Source organism: Streptopelia decaocto, assembly GCF_964273445.1.
Source record: "Streptopelia decaocto genome assembly, chromosome: 4".
Taxonomy (NCBI): Eukaryota; Metazoa; Chordata; class Aves; order Columbiformes; family Columbidae; genus Streptopelia; species Streptopelia decaocto.
Window position 1 is genome coordinate 32,901,639 of NC_138658.1, and position 24,883 is coordinate 32,926,521.

The following is a 24,883-nucleotide window of genomic DNA, read 5'->3' on the forward strand; positions in this document are numbered from 1 at the left end:
TTCAGTGACTTTGAGTCCTAAAACTGCAAAGCATTCTGTTAACTTTGATTAAAAAATATTTACTCGGAGACTAATGTTGTTCACACAGAATGTTTTATAACAATTGAACTTGCCAACCTTGCATTTTAATTGCTGTGAATTTTGAAATATCTTGCATCAAAACTGAACTTCTCTTTTCAGGCTCCTAGAATTATAGATTTGAATTATTTTTACTGTATTTGCAAAGAGTGCTTAAGAAAATTATATAATTTTTGAAAGTTAATGGTCCATCTTTTAAGAGAAGGCAGTTGGGTGTTCAGAGAGTTGAACGTTAATCTCGTGAACTTGGACACGTCTGACTTTTGGGGGGGTCCACATTTTGTATATACTACTGGAAATAAACATTAAAATCAGTGAATTTCCTCTGATTCACACAGGTTTTACATTGAGAGAGTTGGGCCCTTTCCTTCCAAATACCCTGTTTATAAAAATAGGAGTAGTAATTTCTGCTCTTGCCTATACTGCAAAAACTGTAAGATTATGAAAGCCCTTGAGACTATTGTGATGAGTATCATGGACGAGCCTGTGAATGAGATCTATGTCTGTGGCCTTATTCAGTTCATAACAATAGTTTCTTTCAGACTGAGAAGTTCTGGTTCAGATGACTGGGCAGTCCTAGGTGAGAAATTACAGAGTAAGATGAAACATTGAGCTAGAGCCCTACACATCTACCTCTGTGTCGACTGAAGTCTTCATGACGAACTTGAAGAAACTGGTTTTACTGAAAACATGAAATGTTTGGATTTATAAATGTTGATCTCTGCTTTTTGAATGCCATCAAATACTTAATTTATCCTTTGCAGACTGAAGGCAAAACTGCATATATGCCCTTCTTTTTCCGAGACCTTTAATTGATTTTTAGCTATTGCATGTATGTCATGCCAAGGCATCCTAATAATGATGCTTCTCCATCAGTAAGAGTTTACTCACTCATTCACCATCAAGAAAGTGGCCAAAGGCCAGGACCATTGGTCTGTGTTAGACCACAGGTACTGTGGTGGGCTTCTGGTCAGGGTGGTGAAGGGAAGCATTAGGAGCACAGGCAGCAAGTGAATGGGGGAGGTAAGGAGGAGAGGAAAACAAACAAACAAAAACACACAACCCCCACAAAAACAACCAGCCAAAACCCAATTGCTTAAAAAACCAACTCTGTAAAATGATTATCAGTAATCAATTTAAGTGTTCTGAGCATTTCAGAAAAGGACTGTGTCATTTTCATTTTTAACTTACATATGGTGTTTAGCACAAATAAGCCCATTGTTGCGTTTTTCTTTGAGTAGTACTCTGCATCAGTGGGAAATAACTCAAGATTAATTTTACAGAGAGGATGCTACTTAGTTGTTATTAAAACTAAGTTTAGAAACTGTGAAAAGTGTAGAAGCCCCCCACTTCTTGTCATTTGAAGTTCGGGTACTTATTTTTATTGTCACTTGCATTTTGCTTTATACAAATGGCTTGTCTTTGCTGGGGTTTATATGAATTTAGTATCTTTGTGGAAGTTTAGCCTACCACTGTTTTGTTTGTTAAATTAAATGTAAACTTATTAATTAGCACTGTGTTCCAGACTTGGTAATATGCTGTTGAAATTCGATAGCAACCTAATTTAGCAGGGAAGGAAAGCAGCGTCTTATGTATTCTTTTCAATACAGAAAATCAAAGTCATTGCTCTAGGTAGCTAATCTGATGAATATACTGATGCACTGCCATGCTGTGTGACCTGTCACTGTCATACTGCAGTAATATTAAAGGTTACATAAAAGTGTGGTGTAAGTGATTCAAGTCCTTGATTTGAAGTTTTAGCCATGTATTAACAACGGTGGTCTAGCTAGAGATTACAGAGGAAGGAAGGTATGAATTGACTGCTGTTCTAGATTAGAAGTTCAGTTACAAAGAGTCTAGTTGCTCTAGTTCAGCATTTGAGCTAAATCAAAAAAAACTCTGTAAGGAGATTTTCAGATATGTTAACATTGCCACAGTGGGTTCTTTGTTTTGTGTTTGGTAACACCTTTCTGGGAGTCAGTATTTGTTGTTTCTACTGCTCTTACACAATTGTCCTGATTTTATCATTGATCACCAGTGGTTTTACAGTACTAACAGTAGTTATTTTCTGTATATGCTTTTTTCAGGTTTAAAAAATAACCTAAAACTTTCGCTAGGGAGAAAAATTCTAGCAAACCTACTGAAGGCAAGAACAGCTTTTCTGAAATATTTTTACTTTTTAAAATCTTCCTCTTGTGTAAGCTTTGGAGGCATTTGTCACGATTAGCTATTCTCCAAGAACAATCTTAAGAAAGAGGGCTGAGTAGAATTGTCTTGAATCTGCTGACAACTGAGCACTGATAACTGCTGCAGTTAAGTTGGTGTGTATCGTTTTGTTGTGGTGATATAACCTGGTTATATGTCTGGGTCTTTAATACTGAGAGTCCTCCAATGCAGATAAAATGGATACAGTTAATTTTTATACATGATTTTACTATATGATTTAACCAGATAAACCATTGGTTACACCTTAAGTGAACAGCCCAGTCATCTAATGGAGTAGCAGACTTGACTGTGTACTTTTTCAGATTACTTTGTTTTGGTAAAAAGGATTTATATGATGGAAGAGGTGGAAGCTTTCAGATTTTGGGATCAAACTGTCAAGAGTTGGGACACAAAATTCCATATAGTGCTGCTCTATGTAGAGGCAGCTGGAAAGAAAGAGATCTGTATTCCTTTAAAACATACCTAACCAGATAGATAATTTATGTGATTTTTTTTTTTTACACTTTTTTTCCCTACACAAAGATTTCTTTTAGGTGTATAATGGATCATTATTGTTATTGTGACTTTTTAAAAGGGAGGGCCAGAACCTTACTCATAAAGCTGTTATGTGCCAGACCAATAATTAGAAAAATGCTTTATTCACATGTCACACTGGATTTCTAATTTGATAGTTTAAAAGTTGTCATTTTTTTCCAGATCAGCCTATTTTTAAATGGACAGCACATTGAGACATTTGAGGAAGATCTCACATTTACATCAGATGAGGTTGTTTCAGTTGATCCACCTAAGATCAGCAGTGAACTGAAAGGTATGCTCATATTTTTATTTGTGAATGTATCATTTGCTGTTTCTGACCTGGAAAATCATGTGCTAGGTTGTCTGTGAAATATATTTTACCTCTTTATACTAGGTATTTTTAAATCAATTGCAAAATACTTAAGCTACTTTTCTTGGAAGGAAGAAGGTTAGCATCACACAGTATAAAATGCATTTGAGACTATAACAAGCGTTGAGTAAACTGTTATCAAAAAAACTAACATCTTAGGCACAGCTGAAAACAGTTGAATGCTGGCATGAAAGATGTTTCAAAGTATACTGCAATCTTACTTTCTTAATCCTGGAAATAGTTGGTTTTACCTTACATCAAGTAGTTGTGTTCAGAATGGTGGACAGACTTACAGAATGCTTAGCATTTAAATAATTGAAATTAGGCCCTATTTCATATGGCAGCCTTCAAAAAATAAAGAAGAATGGGAGCAACCTGGAACTGGAGTCTTTTAAAGAAAACACACTAGCCTAATGATCCAGTGTGAGTAATTCCTGTGTTGCTGTTAGACTTGTCTAACCAAGTTCTCTGAAGAAAAAAAAAAGAAACTTGAGAAGGGCAAACCAGTGAGCTGAGTGGAGCGGGTCAGGATGTCTGCAATGAAAGAGAAGTGTTCAATCAGAGTTGTTAATAGAAGCTAGGTACTAGGTTACAGATTATTCAAAGTGTTAGACATTTGAAAATTTTAATGTTATTTTTTATGGCTGAGCTATATATGATATTTCTTAACATACAGGACACTTCTTCATTCCCTTTTGGTCCAGACAGAGTCTTTATTACCTTATTCCTGCTCACCAGAGAAATGAGAGAATTAATTTAAATCTGCATATAGATATTTTCAAATCTAAATCAGGTGACTGTACTTAAAGGTTACTTGTTAGAAACATTTCTAAAATAACACTAATGCTGAAAGAGTCATTTGGGTATTTTAAGTTTGTGAATACTCAAAAAAAAAATAGTGCTGTGACGGCACCAATACGTTAAGTTTTATTCTGGATTCCAGACACGAGTGAATAGTATTTCTCAAAACTGGTAACAGAATAGTGTAATGACTAACTACAAGTTAATAGGGAGTGTTCTGTATCTTGTAGAGAAATTTTGAAATACACATATGACTCTGTGTGTTGCCATTTGAAAGTCACTGACACTGGATGTCTCATTGCCATGCATGAGTTCATTTTCCACATGTATTCAAACATCTCTTCAATGTGGTGATTTATGTGTCACGCAGAAACAAGTTAAAATCTTAAGTATATTTTCAGCTCTTACGTCTGTTGCAAATCTAACGTCACGCGAGAATCTCTCTGCTGCCTGGGAGATCCCAGGAGGGTGGTGGGGGTTTCGCACCATCAAACTGGGACAGGTTAAGGAATAGGAAGTCATTGTTCTGTTTAATAAAGGGGTTAGCAAAGGTCCTGGTATTTTTTTTTTCCAAGGTGACTACAATGCTAAATACTGGAGAAACAAAAAGCTATTAGACTCCCTGTTGCCTTCTTATCCTTTGAGAAAACTTTCTAAGGTGACTGACATCAGCATTTAAGTACTGAATTCTTCAGGCTTTATTAAGGCAAAACCCCACATTTGAGGGACAGCAGAGCTCCTCTGATTGTTTTCCCTGAGAAGGATCTCTCAACTTTTGCCCTTAGTTCTGAATAGAAATGTTTTCTCTATGTGACTGAAGACTTACCTACTAATGTGGCTTAATGAATGGACAGCATGGAGGAGAAATAGACAAATGAGTTAGACTGTAAAGGGAGTAACTTCTGCTAAAACATTTTCTGTCAGCATTTAGTAAGGAGGGAAGTATTTCTCTTAGTTTCATGGTTATCTCAAGTGTGAGGGACTGTTAGTTGTCTTTGAATAGATAAGAGAAATATGTGAAAATGGATTTCAAAAATGCTGCTAAATGTGGTTCTGGGAGGGTGGCATTTGAATTTACCATTTGCCTTAGCTTTGAAGGAAATTCTTTCGTAGATTTGTTTAAGATGTTTATTAAATGAAAACAATTTCCTGATAAACAGATCATGAAAGATAAATCAATTAGAGTAATAATAAATGAGAACACCAGAACACTGTCTTGAGCTGGTTCTATTTAAAGGGAGACTGTCAAAGATTGTCTGTGTAAAATGTCTGGTGGAGAAAAGACTTCTACAGCTTATACAATTTAAACATTGTCATACTTCAGCCTTTGAAGAAGCACTACATTTGAATTGTGTATTGAATGGTATTATTAAAAATAATGTGATTTCTGTGGTGTATGAAGTGTGGTGGTCTTGTCCAAAATGAGCAATGTGCTTTAGCTGGACTTTTTCAGATCCTCTCTCAATTGAGATGTTTAATCAAAAATAATATTCCCCAATTGAATAAATACACCCTTCAGTATTTTCTGCCAAGTTTCATGGCACATTTTTGATTGCATTTTTTCATGGAAGTGAACATGGAAAAGACTCTGAGCATCAAGCTCAAAACACACCTCCTGCGTCAACTCTTTAATTGTATGCTTTCACCATTTCAAATTTCATGGTATTGTGACTTAGTACCGATGAAGAACCGTTGTGCTAGTCTAAACTGTAATCACTTTCAGCTCATCTTTGAGCAGACCGATACATGTTATGAAAGTTTAGGCCTTAATCAAAGCAGTTTAACGCTGGGACATTGTTTGGGGTGCGGGTAGATGTTCTGATCCAGCTGTGCCAGTAGAAGAGGTTGCTGCAGTCAGCCCCCAGTTGCTCATTATTGTTCTCCCTGTTATTGCGTGTTGTAGTGAGGCATTTTTGTCATCCACAGTATCTCGCACCCCGTACTCAAATGAATTTTTGGGATGTGCCCGGCTGCCACTATCATACACTGGCTGCCTCCCTTTCTGATAGGGACAGTGAATACTGCAGCCAGCAGGACGTAGACACAGTTTCTTTCTTACCCAGCTTTGCTAAAGCTCTTTAGGTGAGTGTGGCTCCTCAGCAATTCTCTGTGGGCAGGAAGGAGTTCAAGGTAATGATGATTTGGCTGCGGCTGCGTTTACCTGATCACCTGACACAGTTCTTGGAGTGCATATCTTAATAGTAGGTGCACTTTAGTTTAAATCATGCTTGGACTTACCACAGTGTTAATTTTGGTTTCAAGTATAATTTAAACATTAATTTGTTTCTTGAGGGTGAGTTTAAATTGATATAGTTAAGCTTCTTAATACAGTCTGCCTTTGGCCAGCATTTAGAGCATAACATCTTTAGCATTGGGTCTCTTACTCCTTAAAATTAAAAACAAAATCACAAAAACAGGGCAATAGTTTGTTATCCTCAGCAGATGCAGTAACAATACAGAAAAGATACTGATGCATTTTCAAATTTCATTGTGTCTCGCAATATGAAGTTTGTCCAACATAATTGATTTTTTCTTCTTTTAAGTTCAACAGTTGTTAACACATTAGACTGAAATTTTCTGTGACAAGTACGTGCCCATGGCTGAACTGTTTTACAGAAGTGTGTGTGTGTATATATATATATATATATATAGGGCATTTTTCAGTTGCTTACTGTGGCTGCCACCAGCAGTTTTTGCACCAGAAGCTGTGACAGAAAGTCCCTTCCCTGCTCTGAATGTTCCCCCTGCTGGTATCTGGGGAGCAGAGGTGGGGGGAGATCTGCCACTTGTCTGCAGGGGGTGAGAAAGAGAGGGGACAGAGGAGGGCAGCTGAGGGCTGAGAAGTCTACCTGTGGCTCCAGAGTGTAGATGGGTCTTACAGGTGTGGGGACTGAACAGCCAGGGATGCCAGGAGAGCTGAGACGGCCTTAGGGAAGTTGGATCAGAAGCAAAACTGGCTGGAAATTACTTAATTCTCACTGCCTAAAAACTGGGATGTAACCTGTGCTTCAAATTTGAGTATTATGCTGCTATCAGCAAATAACTAAAACTCACTGGCAAAGTGAGCACTTCATCTCTCAGTTTGGGGAACAGAAACTATAATAGATGGTGACAGCCTACTACTGCCTTCAGTAATCAATGATTGCAAGAGGTCTGTGCTGCATAACTTAACCATCAAACCTTGTGTATAAACTGCGTGGATCTCACAACATTGAATTTCTGGATTTGGGCAGGGGTGGATTTGCTTTTTTTGATATGTCAGTGGATAAAAATAATACTTATTAAGAACTTTACTCAGTGAAGTGCAACAATCTTTTTGTTCCTAAAGGCTTGGAAGTCCAATATTTAGAAACAGACAAGTAAAAACTTAGGATTGGCTTCCTATAGAGCATGCATTTATGACCATTTATTACCTTTTCTTATGTAATACTAAGATATTTACAAAATGAGTAATTTGAAAAACAAACCTTGAGTTTCTTTTGTGCACCTGAATAACTAACTTCTAATAGTGCATATAAAATTGAGAGACACATGTTCTCTTGAAAAAGGAATTTTAAATTGTGACTGTTTTCTGTGGACATAAAATGACAGTTACTTTTAAAAAATATACTGTTACCTGTAGCTGTGATTAAAATGTATTCATTTTTTTTTATTCTATAGATCTGCCAAGTGGTCCACATACTTATCGCTTAGAAGATCTTGCCTATACTAGAAGTGGAGACAAAGGCAACTCTGCAAACATAGGTATTTGGTTTTTTCTTGCTTTCTGAAGTGATGTAAGACTTGCAAATAAGAGTTATATATCTAGTGCTTTTTTTATTTTTTTTTTAATCTCTCACATAATTTGATTATTTTTAATAGTCTGCTGAAACAAAATAATCCATATAAAACAAGAATTTTACTAATGAAATACCTGTAGTTTTCTGTTAGGCAGCTGTTGAAGTCTGAGGTACTAAGAAAAAATAATTGCATGTCATACTACAAAGAAAGATCTTTGTTTAGGGTTGCAAAGTCGAGCTCCTCAAAATCAAGAAATGCCTTTTTAAGGTTTCCTTTACACATTAGTCACCAGTCCCTCATGTGCGTGTTATGTAACATAATCTCTTGGTTGTCTGATCGTATATAACGTTTCTATATGTTAATTTTATAACATATACATGGCTGAAACATTGGCAGTGTTAGGAAATACCAAAGTTATACTTGCATGTAAGAGAATGTTTTTATCATATTGTTAATCCAAATGGTTTATTTCAGTGTGCAGTTTCTTTATATTGATTGTGCTGCTTCCTGCATTGTTTAATAATTCCTTCTGTTCCTTACTTCTGCATGCAACAATTGGCTCTCTTACTTGTTGGAAGATGAGAGAGTCTGGTGTTCAAAGCTCAGTATGAATTAAAGGTGCGTTTGGGATTTGATTTGCTATTAGCTGTCATGTGAAAACTGATGAATTTTGTTCATGTATATTTAGGAATATAGTTTTCTTGTTCTTGTTTGTGGAACTGGTTTTTGGGTTGAAGAATGAAAGAATGTTGTTGTGTTGGTTTTTTTTTTTCTTTTTTTCTTTGTTGGTTGGTTGATTTTTTTAGTATTTTTTTTCCCTATGGTTGACCAATGTTGCAATGTAGCATTGCCAAAGCATGAATGATGTATAGCTAATGAACTCCCTCAGATACAAAGTTGCTATTGCTTTATTAAGGAACAACAATAATAATGACAAACTTGACCTCTAAGACTAAATTAGGTTTGAAGTCCACAGATAAAAGGATCCCTCTGACACAAATCTGCTTTGCTGATCCTGCTGTGGAACGTCAGCTTTGGCCTGAAGTTGCCTGAAGCTTATGAAAGCATATATTCAGCTATAAAAATGTAATTGTGATTTCTTACACGTCAGGATCTTATGCAAGGAGTGGGGCAAGGACCAAACCTTCAGCTGATGATCATGCCTTGTTAGGGTTGATTGCAATTACATGTCTAAGTCATGCAAGCCATTTAAAGGAAGAGAACTGCATTTGGGTTGTTTGTTGCAATGATGTTATTGTTCTTTAGGTATCTTTCAGTGGCAACCAGAAAAAGTCCAATAATCACTTAGTCTGGGAGCATTCTTTCATGTCATGCTCCACACTGCCTCTCTGCTGACAGAGGGAAAGCTGTCATACTATAGTTTTTTTATTCAGGAGCTCATTAAAGTGGATCCATATGTACAGTTTGTTAAGAGGAGGATCTCAAACCAGTTTTGAAAGGATAAATACAAATAGTTTTTTATAGCTTCTATTTCAACTAACAACTGTTATACCTAACAGGTGTGATAGCACGGCATCCCCTCTACTATCCATACCTAAAGAAGACTTTAACTGCTCAAGCCTTGGAGGATTACTTCCAGCACCTTCTAGAGCGAGAAAAACACGAAGAACTAGTCACAAGGTGAGTAGCTTGCTGCTCAGTCCGTAGTTATATGGTAGATACCTGATGGTATTGAAAGTATGTTAACATAAAAATTGCAAACCTGTGTGTACTGTCTTCAGTATTTTTTATGTATCTTTTTCTGCTTTTTTAATAACAACTTGAGCAACAGTCATTGAAAAAGAACATGAACTTGTACATCTCCTGAAGCTGGTCAAAGGTAGTGAATCCGTACAGTGAAGACATTTAAATGTTCAGAATTAGCATATTAGTGTTGGGGCTATTTGTTTGTTTTGCTCAGTACAGAACAAAGTCTCTACAAAACAGAAATAACTTCTACTCTCCTTTGAGAAATGTATCTTCCCAGTGTTTTTGAAGCATTTGGACTGCAGAAGGCTTAGTAACTGAAGCTTCCCAAGCCTCAGAGCTTCAGAGCTGGGAGTCTGAAGTCCCTAAAACACAACCTGAAAGACATGCACACAGCCAGTATGGACTGGAGCCCAAACTTTCCTCATCTCCCATCAAAAACATGCCTCATCCTATCACTGTTTCAGCAAGAAGTTCAGTCACTTTCTCTAACGTATTCCTGCTCTCACCCAGTTTTTCGGCACATGCATCAAGACAGAATTTAAAGGAAAAAAAAAACCCCACCATTTAAAAAATAAGGATGAACTGTTGTCTCTTTGTTCTAAGAGCTTGATTCAGAAAGGTGCGGCTCAAAGCTCCAGGCAAACTTGAAATTATTTTAACTCCTGCTTTTTGAGTTGTAAGTGCTGTTCTTTGTCTTCATAAGCGGCTCAATGCAGATCTCACACTGTTTCATAAGTGCTAACAAATCTGTGTATCTAAAAAATTCTGATATTAAGAAATATAATTTAATTTCCTCTGAAACAGAGCAGAGAAGGGAAGAAATAAAAAATGTCACGCCTCCTAATGATACTTCTAGAAATTGATTTATGGGGTTCTTTAATGCTGTTTATGTTCATAAATAAGGGTTGAAATTTGCTGTGTCTGGATGAAGCCAATTTATTTTGATTAATTAGATTATCTGTTCCTGGGTTTGGCTTCCTTTAATGATGTGATAATGGAGCTCTGTGAGTGAACTGAAAAACTTCTGGGGAAAAAAAGTAAATCCTTTTGTGGAAATATTTAGGATTATAAGGATTAGGCTCATGTGCTTCAGATTCTATAGTTTCTTTTTAAATTACTTGTTTATTTTTAGTTTTAGCTGCCATAAAAAGAGCTGTCTTACTCTTTCATTTTCCTTAATTTCCTTTATTTAAAATGTGAGTAGTTAAAAATCATGTATTAGTTTTGCTACTAACACCAACCATGGCTCTGCCTCACTACAAAGATTGTCAGCCCAGTTGCCTCTCATTCTTTTTCATTAAAACTATTAAATAGGTGTACTAAACAGAGAAAAGGTAGGATTATTTTTGGTAGAGAACAGTGAGAACTCAAACTTACAGATTTTTAGGTAACATAGTAACAAAACATGGTCTTTCAAATCTTCCCCTCGTACCCCAAAACTCGTGTGGTATCATTCCCCCCATGTAGAGCACATTCTTAACAGTTAATCACAATTCTTCTTAGGCATAGGAGGGATGCACAAGCTCACCATGGCAGGTCAGAGCAATTAAGTGAGGGTGAGGAAGAGTTAGCAGCATTCAGAGAGAAATTGGTCAAAGTTTAGAAAGAGATGTCAGTCTCTTGAATTTTCACTGGTACCACCATTAAAAATAGCATCAATGCAGTAGTAAGATGAGTAGCTGGACCGTACTGCATGTGGAAGATATAATTTTTTTTTTTTTTTCCGTTAGCCATTTTGCCCTCTGTGGTATTTATACTAGGTTATTTGTGTGGTGTTTTGTATACAATTGACTTCTGATAAGATACGGAATAAGGACTTGTCATTTAGTGGGTCAGTCATTTAAGAAGGATAGTAAAATTATCCTGTGACAACTGGTTGGTTTCATCTTCTGAAATACAGTTATCTTATTTATGCTTTGAGAGCAATCCATTTCTCAGGCATAAAAATATTACAGCTCATTTCTTCTTATGGGATATTTTTACAAAGAGCTGAAGAACAAGAAATGTGGATACTGGTGCTTCTAGATTGCTGGGTTTTTTTGTATGTATGTATGTATATTTATTATGAGGGGAAAAAATATTTCTCTCTACAGTATATGTCATATGCAGACATCTCTTTTAGCCTATGAACTGAGTTCACTGATGGGAGGAATCCTATCTTTTTATTTAAATGCTCTAAACATTATTTGTACCATTATAATTTCCATGCATTTTAGCAGGAAATTCACCGGAAAAACCTGACTTCTTTGAATATGTATGGCAAGCACTTCAAAAGAAGTAGTTAAGCTGGCACCCCATTGTGCATCATCATAGGAGTTCAGCTAGAACAGTGAATTTTCCTTGTTTTATTGGTTTCTGTCACAGACTTAGTATTCTTTGAAGGGTTTATTTGTTTTCTGTGCTTTTTAAAAGCAGCTCTTAAAGGTTTTGATTGAATTGTACAATTAGGTAGTATTTTCTTCCTTTAACCCTCAGTTAATTAAATTGTTTAATTATGCTGGGTAAATGCATACCAACATTTTGATTGACCTACTCTTGCTGCTTTAAGATTATGATGGTTATAGTGTTTTGTTTTGTTTTTTTTTTTTACTGTGGGAGTGCATTTTTTAATGCAGAAATATTTTGGATGCTCAGATGCTTCAAACAGGACTTAAAATATTGAAAATGCTGACCTCTGTATATTATTTCGTAATCTAGTTTTAGCTAGAGTATCTCACTGTAAATATTTCCTCAAAGTACCTGAAGTGCAAGTGCCATTCTGTGACGTTCCAAATTAAAATCTGTTGCTTGTATTACATACTCTCTCTGCAGAATCACTGCGGAAAGTGAAACAAAATTCTTCCACTCTTTTTTTCATTTGCTTCAGCTTTTGTCTGCTTTTCAACTTCTCTCCTGATTTGTTTAAATTATTGACTTTTTTTTCATTAAACTTCATTTGAGAGCTGAGGTGTTATTAATAGCTTTTGGAATACATATTCCATTAGTCTAGTTCTTGTGGAGATATCTGCCAGTCGTGAAATCACTTGCTGCTGGAAGTCTTTGCCAGTTTTTCAGAGTAAAATTTACGGTGTAGTGCTTTGGTAGACTTCTAGCTCTCATGGTATATAGTTATTGGTAATTTATATTGAGTTTCGTAGTTGAAAATTTTGTGGAGTCCTCTGATCTGCTATGTGATTGATTATGCTATTAAATGTAGTAAATTATGTAGATGACTTGTTGTGGAAATTGCTTTATCATTCATATTCCTATTGTCTGTTAGAGCGCTGTTGGATTAATCAAACCTTCCTGCCTTACCAATGGATTTGCCTTTAAGTGTGATAATGTTGCCTAGCAACTAGTTTTGAAGGGAGGTCAACAGAATGCTAACACCGGTTTTCTTCTTAATAACAACTAATAATGTTAATAGTAGAGTGTGGTAACGAAAGAGTAGAAGGAATGGTGAGACAAGTGCAGATACTCCATGACCTCTGCTTGCAAGAGCATAATGAGAACTAAAACGTTTGCCAGGCTGCTCAGCAGAATCGTGGGCTGGCCACATCTCCTTCCATTAAAGGTCATATGCCCAAGATACAAGGGCGTACAGGGCTGTAAATATCAGCAACAGCCATAATTTTTACAATGTTGAAAAGGAGGTAAAAAAATGAAACCTAAAAGTGAAACCTTAAAGTGACAAAATGGGCAGTACAAGAGCGCTGCAAGAAATTACAGCTATTTAAGACAGATTTGAAGAATCCATCCCAAACAGATGAAAGTCACATAGATGACTAAAGGAAAATAGGTGGTGGTAGAGGAAGCATGATTTAAACTGCAGCCATCAAACATCTGGAGATGGAGCAAGAGTTGGATACCGTCTTTCTCTGTTATTCCTCATGTCTTGCTGATGTTCTGATTAAATCCTTTCTTACAGAAAAAAGGAAAGCTATCATGTCATTAGACAAAGAAAATATTGAAGGCAAGCAAAACCAAGAATAAACAAGAATACAAGGAAGATGACAAAACACTGAACAACTGTGCAAGGAGAGGCAAATGGAAATATGCTATAGATCTATTTATGGAATTTGAAACAACTTCATTAGGGAAAATAGCCATTTGCCAAACTTCTACAAACGTTTCCAAACTGGAACTGTACCAGTCAAAAGCAAGGATGGAAAAATGCTTACAGTGGTAATGGAGCAGAAAAATATGTCTGTCAGACTAAAATAAAATATTACCTGAACAATGCACATGGCTCCAAGAAAGCATTGAAATGTAGCTCTACTTTTCATTTGTTAAAAATTATCCACAGTTGGTAATAAGAGTCTGATCCAGTGACTCATAGTTATCTCTCAGTAATAAAGAGTATACCTTCCCAATTAGCTGGTGGACTTTGTTAGCAAAAGTGAGTTCAAGGGATTAAGTGATACTATCTTTCAGTATCAGAACTAGGAAATACTAAAAATACTTCCTTCTGCCCACTGTGGTCTCTGAGTTCATGTTGGATCTTGAACCTGTTGCCTATGGTGCTTTAACTCTGAAGAAAAAAAGTATGTAGAAAACAACCTCATTAGAAATTAATGAGTTTTGCAGTCGAATAAGAGGAATGTGGTTACTTTATGGTCTGACTCTGAAACTGTTAAAGACTGTTGATTTTGAGTATGGGGAAGAAACAAGAAGGGAGGGAAGGCCACGGGTTAATGTTCAGTTAGCTTTTAGGCTTGACTCAGCAGTAAGTGATGCTATCACAAGCGTGAAGGTGTTGGGTTGGTTGGTTTTTTGTTTGTTTTGTTTGGTGTCTTTTGTTTTGGTGTTCTGTACAAGTGTTTCTTTCAAAATCTTGTGAGAAGTAATATGTAGTTTTTATTTTACAGGTATGAGTTGCCAGGAATCCATGGATTAAATTTTGTTCTGAAGAATTCCCTTGGTGGTGGTGGCATAGCATCCCTAAGAAGTGACCCACAGGCATGTATCAAAGCATTGATTTCAATGTAGTTATCTTCTATAACTATGTACTACACACTCCTTTTATAGCCAACTTTTGAGGTGAAACTGTAGACTTTTGATTTTGACTCTTTAGTTCCTTTTAATTTCCTGTTAAAATATACATTATCTGCTTAATGGTTTAAGGTTTGAAAACAGCATGGGCAAGTAGAAAGTTAATTTAGAATATTTGGTGAAAAAGATGTTTACAAGAAGCTATTAAGAGAGTCCTCAAATCAGTTATGCTCTTTATGGTGTGCTGCCTGTGTTTTTAGATGCACCAGCAAAATTAGCTTCTCAGAAAGGCTGTCATGTTTTGGAGAATGCAGATTTACTAGACAATTCTGATTGAGTTTTTCCTAGTACATTTAGGAAAATTAACTGTACAGCAACTCCTTTATCTTAACCTATGACTCCTACAGTTAAAATACTGAAAATTAATATAAATCTGAAAGAAGAAAAACAGAGGGATAGGAGATCTTGTGTGTTGATCACGTTATGTGAATCTGAAACTAATGGTTTTTGCAAGTATACAATTTGAGTATTAAATATTTGAAATGTCTAAACCTGAAGACAAGGTCCCTTAATGTGGCAATTCTGCGGCTACAGCAAAGCACCGTTCTGCCACACAGGCTGAGAAATGCTTAAATGTACAAATAATCTCAGCATAGTGAAGAAGACTGTTCACAAAATAAGATCATGCTGTGTATGAATCAGGTGGCAGAACTGAACCCAAAGTAAATTGATTCTAGCACTAGATTCCAAATAAATTGAAGAAACTATTCAATCTGATCATGGTTAGATGTTTGAAAACTCAACCGTATGTTTTCCTTATTTAATTACATTGATTCACAAGTGAGAAAGCCAAATAAATGGAAAAGGTAAATAAAACTGGATAACCTACAGGCCAAGGCTTGAGTATATGTAGAGATAAATAACCGTAAAACTTTAAAAACATACTGAATTCCTACACTAATTATAGGAAAAAAAAATCCTTACTAAACTATTTTTAAAAACTTAATTTACAAAGGTAGTATATTTAGATAGTAAAATGAAATGTTGGTTTGGGTTTTTTTTTTCTTACAGGGCAAAGCACTTGGACAGATGCTCTTGGATTTCCAGATTAAAAATGTTCCTGATTTGAAATCACTGATAGAGTAACAGGTGTTTAATACACAGGCTTTTAACACTGAGTGGTATATAAAAACATGTTATAAACAAGAACTGGCTTCTTGGGTAAGATTTTTTTTTTTTTTTAAAGAGTAGAAATTAGTGACAGTTATCAGAGGCTTAACTATATGGCAGAGATTAGCAAATGTTTTGAATAATACCAGACTAATAGCTTTGTCTGTGACTGATAACATTTCCTGTATAGTTACTACATTGGATGAAGAATTAATTTATTTCCTGTAAAATAGAATTAATCAAATTCCAACATAACATTTAATTGTAAGACAAGATAATCTTTGTTCCAAGATGAAAATTACTTCCTGTTCAGTCCATCTCCCTTTTCCTTCTCTCAGTCTTCATTTGAAAAAATAAAATGGACTGATGTAGTTGAGCTCCTGTCAGCTCTGTCCGTCCTGTGCATAGAGTGATGCTGGGTAACCTGCTGTGCGTCGGTATGAAGTCAGCACTGCCTGGTACTGGGAAACAGTTTTCCCTGTTGGGCAATAAAGAAAAGTAATAATTGTTAATGTTACAGAGTCGCTGGTAGTAAATGCTGACCTTTGGTGTGATCCACCCAACTTCTAGCACTTTGTCCAGTTAATGACATACTTCATTATTACAGTTTCCAACATCTCTTACTAATTAACCCATCAGTTGAAAGCACTGACTACTCAGTCATATATTTTGGCATGGGAATAAATTTGAAGATGAGGACAGGAGTGAGTGGAAATTCTGGCCTAATAACTGTCTGTATTTCCTCTGCAGAAGCCATATAAATATCACTCTGCATGTTCAGGCATTTCATATTCAGAAATGAATCTTTATCTTGGGGAGATTGTATTAATTGTTTAGTGCTGACAAAATGACACATTACTAATATCAGATAAAATGCTGAAAATAATTATTTTGTAATTGTCACCAAAACTGTTAGTTGTTCCTAGGTCTCAATCTGTGCTACCACTATTATTAATTTCCTAGCCTCTTGCTTACTAATGAGGATGATACAATGAATTGTTCCCACCTTTTCTGTGGTTTTGTTCATTTGACTTGAAGGTATCGTAAGTGAACACTTTATACATCTACGCATATTATTGTCTTAGCGGGTGTAAGTACTGTCTGTGTATACTGCTTGATTCAATCTAGTTGTAAAAAATCAGCTAATATTCATTGCAGAAAAAATATCCAACTTATTAACCTTAAAGGGAAAATGGCATGCTGGTTCTATTTTGTTTAAGTCATTCTTCATTATAAAACTCTTGTTAATAATTTGAAAGCCTGTTAGTTTAGCAAAACAGACAAAGGTATTGAGAGGAAATGAAAAAGTGATAGACCTCAGTAGCAAACCTACAAGGATAAAAGGGCTACAGTAAATACTTGCAGTTCACTCAATACGCTGCTTAAGTGACTCTGTAAATGTGTATGCAATATTTTTTGAATAAAAGTGAACATTTATGAAGTATCAATGTGTTTTAGTCATTTATGTTGTTTCTTCTACTGGAAGAGAGTGATACTTAGTTCAAAGGTTCTTTGTTTTGGCGTTGTTTCACTTGCCTGCAATTTTGTGCATTGTTGGGCTGGTTCCCCTGTTCCTTCAGATTTTGTCTCTTCTGTCCCTACTCTTTGTTAAATACAAAGACTGAAAAAGTAAGCGATACCATTTTCTAGAGGGCTGGTCATTTACAGCTCTACAATGGAACCTGTAATCTGCTGAAAACAACGGTACAGTGTTCAAATGGATTGGATATGGGAATACAAAGGCGTTATTTTTTTATCTCTGGAATTGCCCTTTCAGATGCTGTGAGACCATCCTTCACAAACGTGCTTTCTATCCATCATTTCTTTCAGTGTACCAGCTTAAACTAAGTGGCATTACTTTTCAGATAGTTTACTCACAAAGTGTAGCCTCCAAAAATCCCTATCCAAAGATTTTATTCTGTTTAACCTCCTTAACATGTTTTGAATTCATGAACCTCTACTTGTTCCAGCAACCCCAGATGACCCGAAAGCTTGTTAAAGCTGCATTTGTTTCTTCATCTGTGGTAGAGGTTGAGTAACTGAGGAAGGTTTGGTAAAATGTAAATTGTACTTGAAGGTGAGCATGTATGAAATCAGCTATGATTTAACTTCAGTCAGTTGAAAAATGCATTTCGCCTGCTTGTTACAGCAGAGCTGTTCCTCATATAGGCAAGAACTTAGCCTTCTAATTGCCTTTCTTTCCTGCTTTTTCCCTACTGTGTTAGCTGTGAGGTCAGGATGGAAATAGTAATGCCTAGTGTATAAAATAAGGTTCCATCTAATATAAGAGTTTCAGTGTAATGGAAACCGCCTCATACCTCTTACCTGGGAAGTTTTTGTGCTGTGGCTCATCTGCACTACAAAACAAAGGCTGCGTCCTCTTACCTCTCGCAGATTTCTGACTGTGTCTCGCTCAAAAATAAATCCTGGGTTTTCTAATAAAATTATTCTATAGCAGCTAACAGTCCAAACAAATACTTTCTCAGTGTTTACTATTTAATATTTCAAAGTGATTTTCCCACTGCAACTTGTGTATTAAAGGTACAAAAGTTATTATACAGAAGTGACTCAAGATAAAGGATGTGCCAGATGGAGGCACAAAGTGTATTTTCAGTTTAGCCATCTCCAATGAAGCCATTTTTCCACTAAAATATGGGGGGGAGGGGGGTCCCCTTCAAATCAGAGGAAAAACAATTTTAAGTATACCTTTTAAATTTTGTGCTGTATCTTGGCAGGTTGAAAGTGCAGCCCTTAAGGTCTGAAAGCAGAAAATGTTGGATTGCCGATTGCCCTTCAAGGATCTGGATGGTTTCATTCCAAAATTACTTTGATACGTTGTATTAAGCACTTTGCGCGCACTAACCCGCAGGACAGTCGCAAGGTAGCGGCAAAGCAATTACTTGGGCCGGTTTCAGTTGCTGCCACGGGGTCTGTGCGTTGGCTGGAGGAGTGATGCTGTCTCACAGGCCTGTCTGCTGTATGATGCCTTTTGTGCTTGTTCCATTGGGGTTTCCGGACCTGAGAGTGAGCGAGTGGTTGTGAGAGAGGCGAAAGAGGAGACTCCTTAGTGCCTCAGGTATGTGGAAATTGAACTGCCGAAATGCCTCACCTCTCACCTTACTTCTTTGAAACCCTCCCATGCTGTAAGACCTTGAGTCTCCTCCTTGTGGCAGAGTTCTTCTTTGGTTTCATCTTGGTTTCCTTTCCGGATTCACTTGAAATGGACCCTGGTGATTTGGGGATTAAAGCTAACTGGCATTAAGAAAGCAAACAAAGGATGCCTTAAAGTAAAAGATCACATTGGGAAATGTCTGTTTCTGCCAGGGAGTTCAGCTGAATTCCTCTACCTTCCGTTGAGCAGGGGAGGAAAATCAACGGTGGGATGAAAGCATCTCTAACCTATTTCAACAAAGATCATACGGACATTCTCTTGGCAGGAAGAATGGGGGCAGGGGGGTCTTTGGATGTCACCCTCCTGCTTATCCTCACAGGAGGGTGACAGGAACCTTTCTGTGCTAGGACTTTCTGTGGAATCTTTACTCTTCTGGCTGTGGCACAGTGTTCTCACTGCTGCTGTGACCATCGCCAAATGGGTGAGACCATTTATCACAGTGAGGGGTTTTAATCTTCCCCCCTGTCCTTTTAAAAATAATTCACTAGTTTAAAATGAGGAAAAGCTTCCCCCTTGCCCTGTTTTTATTTACTAGTAAGCATAAGCAAAAGCTTCAAACTTTCCAAATATATTTAAACATCTGGGTTTGAAAAGATGCTGGTTTAATTACATAATTATGTGTGGCTGGTGGCTAATCCACAGGGCTCCTACCAGCATCATGATCCACATCTACAGGGTATTTTCTCTTTTGTAAGTGATGCGATTTGAAGTGGGGGCTCAAGAGGGCTAAGCCTCTGTTGCATAAAAATTTGTCTAAGACTCTCCAGAGAAAATGCCAAGTGCCTGATCACTCTGGTAAGAAGTCCTGGGGCTCTGGCCTGTAATCAGTCACCAAACGAGGTTACTGTGGGCATCTCTCTTTGCAGATGAAGCAAGGTGACAATAATATTCAGTTCCCCATGAAGCTGCTCTCTCTGCTCTGAGCAGAAAGAAACAGGAGGGCAACACTAGCCATCTTTTCTTGTTGGGAAGCAGTAAGGTAACTGGCTGCCCTGAAATACTTTCTTCACTGAGATGTGGAAAATTTACTTTGAGTCATTGATAAGCCTTATCTTTCCTGTGCACAAGATCCTGCCTGAATCTTGGTTCAGTGTCTGTGGTGGTAGCAGGCTCTCACCTGTGGGGTCTTTCACCCCCCCCTTTGCCTTCTTATTAATACCAGAGCTGTTCCTTGATGGAAAGAAAAGGGATGGTGAACCTTTTCTCTTGTTTGTTGGTGTGACTAAAGGGGTTCTACAGCTCGAGGGTGGTCTAGCAATCTTACTCTTGATCCATAGGCTCTCAGGCTTCAAGTGACTGAGGAGGGAAAAAATAATTTGGTGTTTCAGCACGGTTTGCCTGTGGAGAGGCGCCAAGCTGTTACACACTAGCGCTCCTCTTTTTGCCTTCCCTTCTTTGTACTTGGCATCGTCTATACCTTGCGGTGTTTGCCCGAGTGTCCCTAACCTTCAAGAAGACAGATCAGTCACGCTGGCAGCTGTATAGCCTGGGCTTGGGGGAAGATGCTCTTAACAAGCTACTTCTCCAGCATTTCTCTTGCTTTCCCCCCGCCGCCCGCGCAGAGTTTCTCACAGAGGCGAAAGCTTCCCCCTGCAGCCGGAGCGACAGGGCTGGAGCACGAACAAAAGTCAATGGCAGCGGGTCGGGGCGAGGCGGCGGTGGCGGGGACTCGGTGAAAGGCTCCAGCCACGGCGGCGGGGAGTGAGGGGGGCGGGCAGGCGCCCCCTCCCCTGCCACTCTCCGGGCCCTGTCATCTTCCAGGTAAGATGAATGTCTGCCCCATCCATCATTCCGCAGTCCTGAGGGAGCAGGAATTTGCTCGGCCACTGAAACTTATTAGCCTCAGACGGGGCGGCTTTGTTGGCCTGACTGCTGCTCTTTTGTGGGCTCTGTTGCCAAGATTTGGCCATTTACATAATGGATTAGCATGGACCAAAACGCACGGGAATGCCTCTCCGCATTTTCCCACTCTTTCTTAGCTGGCGGACCTTCCAGGAGAGTTAATTTAAAAATGTGACTTTCCTCTCTCCCGTGGAGACCTGTTTTCTTCCGATGAAGAAAGGCGCGCTCCGGGTCCACCGCTCTGCTACCCTCTCCCGCCGCCGAGCCGGACGCCGCCGGCCCCATTGGCGGGGCACCAGGGCGCCTGCGGGGGCGGGCGCCCAGACCCCCTGAGGTCCCATCGGCGGGGGAAGGTGAACGAAGCTGCTGCTGCAGCCCCGGGTGCCCTCCGCTGTGCTATTTGGGGGGTGGCGGGGGAGAGCTGCGGGTGGTACTCGGCTCCGGGGTCCGGGTTGCGGGCACCGCGCCATGCTGGGGGCCGGGGACCGCCGGGGTCGGCTCCGTGCACCCGCCGCGCTCCCCAATAAAGCCCGGCCGATCCTCGGGGCGGGCGTTCGCCGCTCGCCCGGTGGGCTGGCCCGGGTGCCCGCCCCGCCCCGCCCGGTAGCCTAGAAAAGCGGGGCCGGGCGGTGGGGGTTGCTCGGCGACAGCGAGGGCTCCCCCCGCCGACCATGAAGAACCCGGTTCCGCAGGCGGCCTCGCTGCTGCTAGAGAAGCTGATGCTCCTCGTCAACGTTCGGCCCCTGCCCGCGGGCTCCGGCGGGGAACCGCCGCCCGCGGCCCCCGACTACTACGACACCAGCTGCTTCAAGCGGGGCGACCTGCTGGAGGTGCCCCGCACCCTCTTCATCCACTTCGGTATCTACCTGGGAGAGAATCGCGTCGCCCACCTGATGCCCGACATCCTGCCCGCCTTCACCGGCGACCGCCGGCAGATACAGCAGGTGGTGACCAACAAGCGGCTCATCCTGGGCGTCATCACCAAAACGGCCAGCATCCGCGTGGACACGGTGGAGGACTTCGCCTACGGCGGCAGCATCCTGGTCAACCACATGGACCGGCTCTTCGAGGACCAGGTGCTGAGCAGCGAGGAGGCGGCCCGCCGGGCGGAGAAGCTGGTGGGCGCCACTGCCTACAGCCTGCTCTGGAACAATTGCGAGCACTTCGTCACCTACTGCCGATACGGAGCCCCGGTCAGCTTCCAGACCGACAAGGTACGGCCCGGCCGTCGGCGCTGGGCAGCCCCGCGGGGACCCGCTCCGCCGGGACTGCGCGCAGCTGCCGGGAGAGGCGGCGGCCGGCGCGGTGCTGCCCTTCCCGCCGGCGGTGGCCCCGCTGGAACTCCGCTCCGCGCAACCGGGTCAGCCGCCGCCACGGGCCTCGGGAGCTGCTGCCCGGTACCGCCCGCCACCCCCGGCTGGAGCTGGCGGGCGTTCTCCCCGCAGCGGGCACTGCCGCAGGCGCGGAGCTGCTCGGAACGCGGGTAGCCGGGCCTCTGTTGGCTTCAGGTGTTGGGGGAAGTGGGGCTGAATTCCTAAAACAATTAACACGCTCTTAAAGTGCATGGAAGCTCCTCGTTAAGCCGGAGCCGCAGGCAGTGCTGGGGCTACCGCTCAGGTGGTGAGGCAGTGCCAGACGCGCTCTGCGCTCCAGAGACCCCGTGTGAAAGCTGGGCGAGTAGCTGCTGGTCTGGAACGGAGAGAGCGGGTCTGGTTAAAGCTTTCCTCTTTAACCTTGATCTCTCTCTTTTTTTTTTTTTCTCTCTCCAGTTCTGTGAGACTGTGAAGATGATTATTCGAGACCAGAGGAGTGTTCTTGCTTCAGTGCTTGTGGGATTAGCATCAATAGTCTGCCTGGGTTTGGCACCCTCCACCACGCTCCCAACTATCGTTATTCCTTTTTTTCTGTGGATGGCTGGCTAACAGCCTTCCTGGAGGCTCACAACCAGCGTCTGTATATAGGATGTATACTACCGTATTTATGAAAGCACAGATTACTCATTGGTGTCACGTAAAGTTTCTTAACCTTGTGTGCAGTTTTTAAATACAACTTTGTCTAGAACATAGTGCACAAGGCATAGCTTACTGTGTAAGCCAAATAATAGATTTCCTGAAAATCTCAGCTGGTACATTTTAACACACTTTATCACAACCCTATTTTTTCATTATTTACAGTTCTGCTCCCTGTCTTCAGCTGTAAGTGATTCTGGTAATATCATGTTCAGTTTCTTAGCTGCATACCCTGGTGCCATGACTATTAATAAAAATGGATGGAGTTCCACAAAGTGATGGATATCGAAAGCAAACTACTTACATTTTCCTTTGATACAGATAATGTATATTCAGAAGTTACTGTCTCCATTCCTGGAGTATTCTTTATTGGAGACAGAAGTAAACTTACTCTTCTTGACAGCAAAGAAGAAAAAACAACCCTAGGCTGGGTGCTGTGTGCTGTAGGAGCACATCTGTCTGGATTGGCTACAGTCATTTCCCTTCTGGGAAAACAGCACAAATCTCTCGTTTGTATCAATTGCATAAACACTTGCTACTGTATTGAACAACTTTTAAATCTGGTTAGTGATAAGGAAAGACAGCAATTCCTCAGCATTCTCCTTGCTACTGATAGAGGTCAGTATGGCTAATATAAATGGCTACAGAGAGTTTTAGGGGACACAGGAGAAACTAGCTTACTTTATGACATCTCGTCACACAGAAATATCAGAAACTTCTGGCATTCCAGTGCCTTTATTGCCGCCTTGCCTTAAACCATGACAACATGGCAGGGAGGAGGACAGACACCAATGTCTCTGCAATGGGACCCAGTGTGGGTGCCATAAAACTTCGGGGATCATTGGAGCAGTTTACGTAGTGGCTGTATTGTCATTTAGGATATTGCCTTAAAACAAGATGTCTCTCGGTGAAAGACGACCTGTCTTTCTATGCTCATCTCTTGTGAATTCACTTGCAAGCCAACAGTTGGTGCTAAAAATGATTCATCTTCAAAGCTGAGGCCTTTCTGTTTATCAAGAATGTGTAAAGTTGGATTTGAAATCTAGTTCATCTAGCCAATTGATTGAGTGCTAAAAAGCTTGGCTATTATTTGCTTTGCTATTATGTCTTGATGTATGTAGAGAAATTGTTCAATTCCTGGAATGCCTTGCATGCGATACATGCACTTACATGTTCACGCACTATGCTTGCCTTTCTTTCTAGTCAAAGGTGAATACCATGGTGTCTTCACCAAGGACTAAACCTTAGATTTGCTTCTTTCTATGAGTGGTGTTCAGTATCCTGTCTCATCAGCTCTGCTAGTGAAGTGGCCACTTTTTTCCCCCATTTTTAGAGAGACTAATTTTAACTGTGCTATAAACCCCCTTCACCTTCCCCTAGACCTTGCAACTGCTTGAAGACTGGGTTCGCAAACTGACTCTATTTGGCTGCTCCAGTGTAACCGACAAAGAATGTAAAGACTGGGGTGAAATTCCAGGCCCATAGGAAATGGCAACATGGCCACTGCTGCCATCAACCGAGAGGGGATTTCAGCCCTGCTTTTAGTACGTGTTCAGTCTGCAGCCCAGCTCCAAAGCAGCTGGATATCAATGACTCTTGGACCCTTGTAAACAACTTCTGTTCTCCTTTCAAAGATTGCAATGCTCTGTGTATCTGTTTCTGGTAAACTTTTAAAATTAAGGTGTTTTTTAATTAACATTAATTGCTTTTTCATAGTCTACACATCAGTAATATTTACATAAATTCCAGTGTGTTTTTTTTTACTTCCTGTGCATAAAGTATGAACTGTACTCATTACTGTAATTATATAAATAGAATTTATTCATTTAAAAATGTCTGATGGCCTCTTGAAATTGAGTATTATGCTTATGCTATAATGTTTCTCTAACATATCCCAGTAGGGCACTGAACAGTCCATTAACATCCAGTTACATGGTGTCTGATTACAGGTGGGCTTTTCTTTTCCCCTTTATTTACTTGGGATTTATAAGAATTCCAGTAATTCTTATAATACACTTATACAATAAACAATGGGGTCGTGACCAGTAACCAAATCATAAGTGGGATTTTTGGAAGGCAGAGAAATGTTCCTGCTCTAGCTTCAATAGCAAAGGAGCAATGCTCCTGCTTTGCTAATGCAGTTGAGCAAGAAGCATCCAGATTAAACCTGGGGACTAAACTGGGATATCCGTAGGGTTGCCTATGAAAGAAATGAAATCAGTTCCTTGCAGACTTCCA

General features: G+C 39.8%; 2 protein-coding genes across 4 annotated transcripts in view; both read left to right on the plus strand.

Annotated features, from left to right (window-relative positions):
* LOC309439170 (uncharacterized protein) overlaps positions 1 to 17,060 on the plus strand; it is a 60,113-nt gene extending 43,053 nt beyond the window's left edge. For 2 of the 3 annotated variants that reach the window (XM_082051357.1, XM_082051358.1), the window contains exons 16-20: positions 3,001 to 3,112; positions 7,652 to 7,735; positions 9,292 to 9,412; positions 14,329 to 14,419; positions 15,524 to 17,060. In XM_082051357.1, coding sequence (XP_081907483.1) covers positions 3,001 to 3,112; positions 7,652 to 7,735; positions 9,292 to 9,412; positions 14,329 to 14,419; positions 15,524 to 15,598 — 483 coding nt within the window. In that variant the 3' untranslated portion in view covers positions 15,599 to 17,060. Of the gene's footprint in view, positions 1 to 3,000; positions 3,113 to 7,651; positions 7,736 to 8,349; positions 8,390 to 9,291; positions 9,413 to 14,328; positions 14,420 to 15,523 lie in introns of those variants that run through there. The other variant, XM_082051359.1, reaches the window with a different exon arrangement.
* Positions 17,061 to 21,290: 4,230 nt separating this feature from the next.
* LRAT (lecithin retinol acyltransferase) lies at positions 21,291 to 24,470 on the plus strand. The gene is made up of 2 exons (XM_082051133.1): positions 21,291 to 21,850; positions 22,406 to 24,470. The coding sequence occupies exons 1-2, from the start codon at positions 21,308 to 21,310 to the stop codon at positions 22,556 to 22,558; spliced, it is 696 nt and encodes a 231-aa protein (XP_081907259.1). The 5' UTR covers positions 21,291 to 21,307; the 3' UTR covers positions 22,559 to 24,470.
* The last annotated feature ends 413 nt before the right edge of the window (positions 24,471 to 24,883 follow it).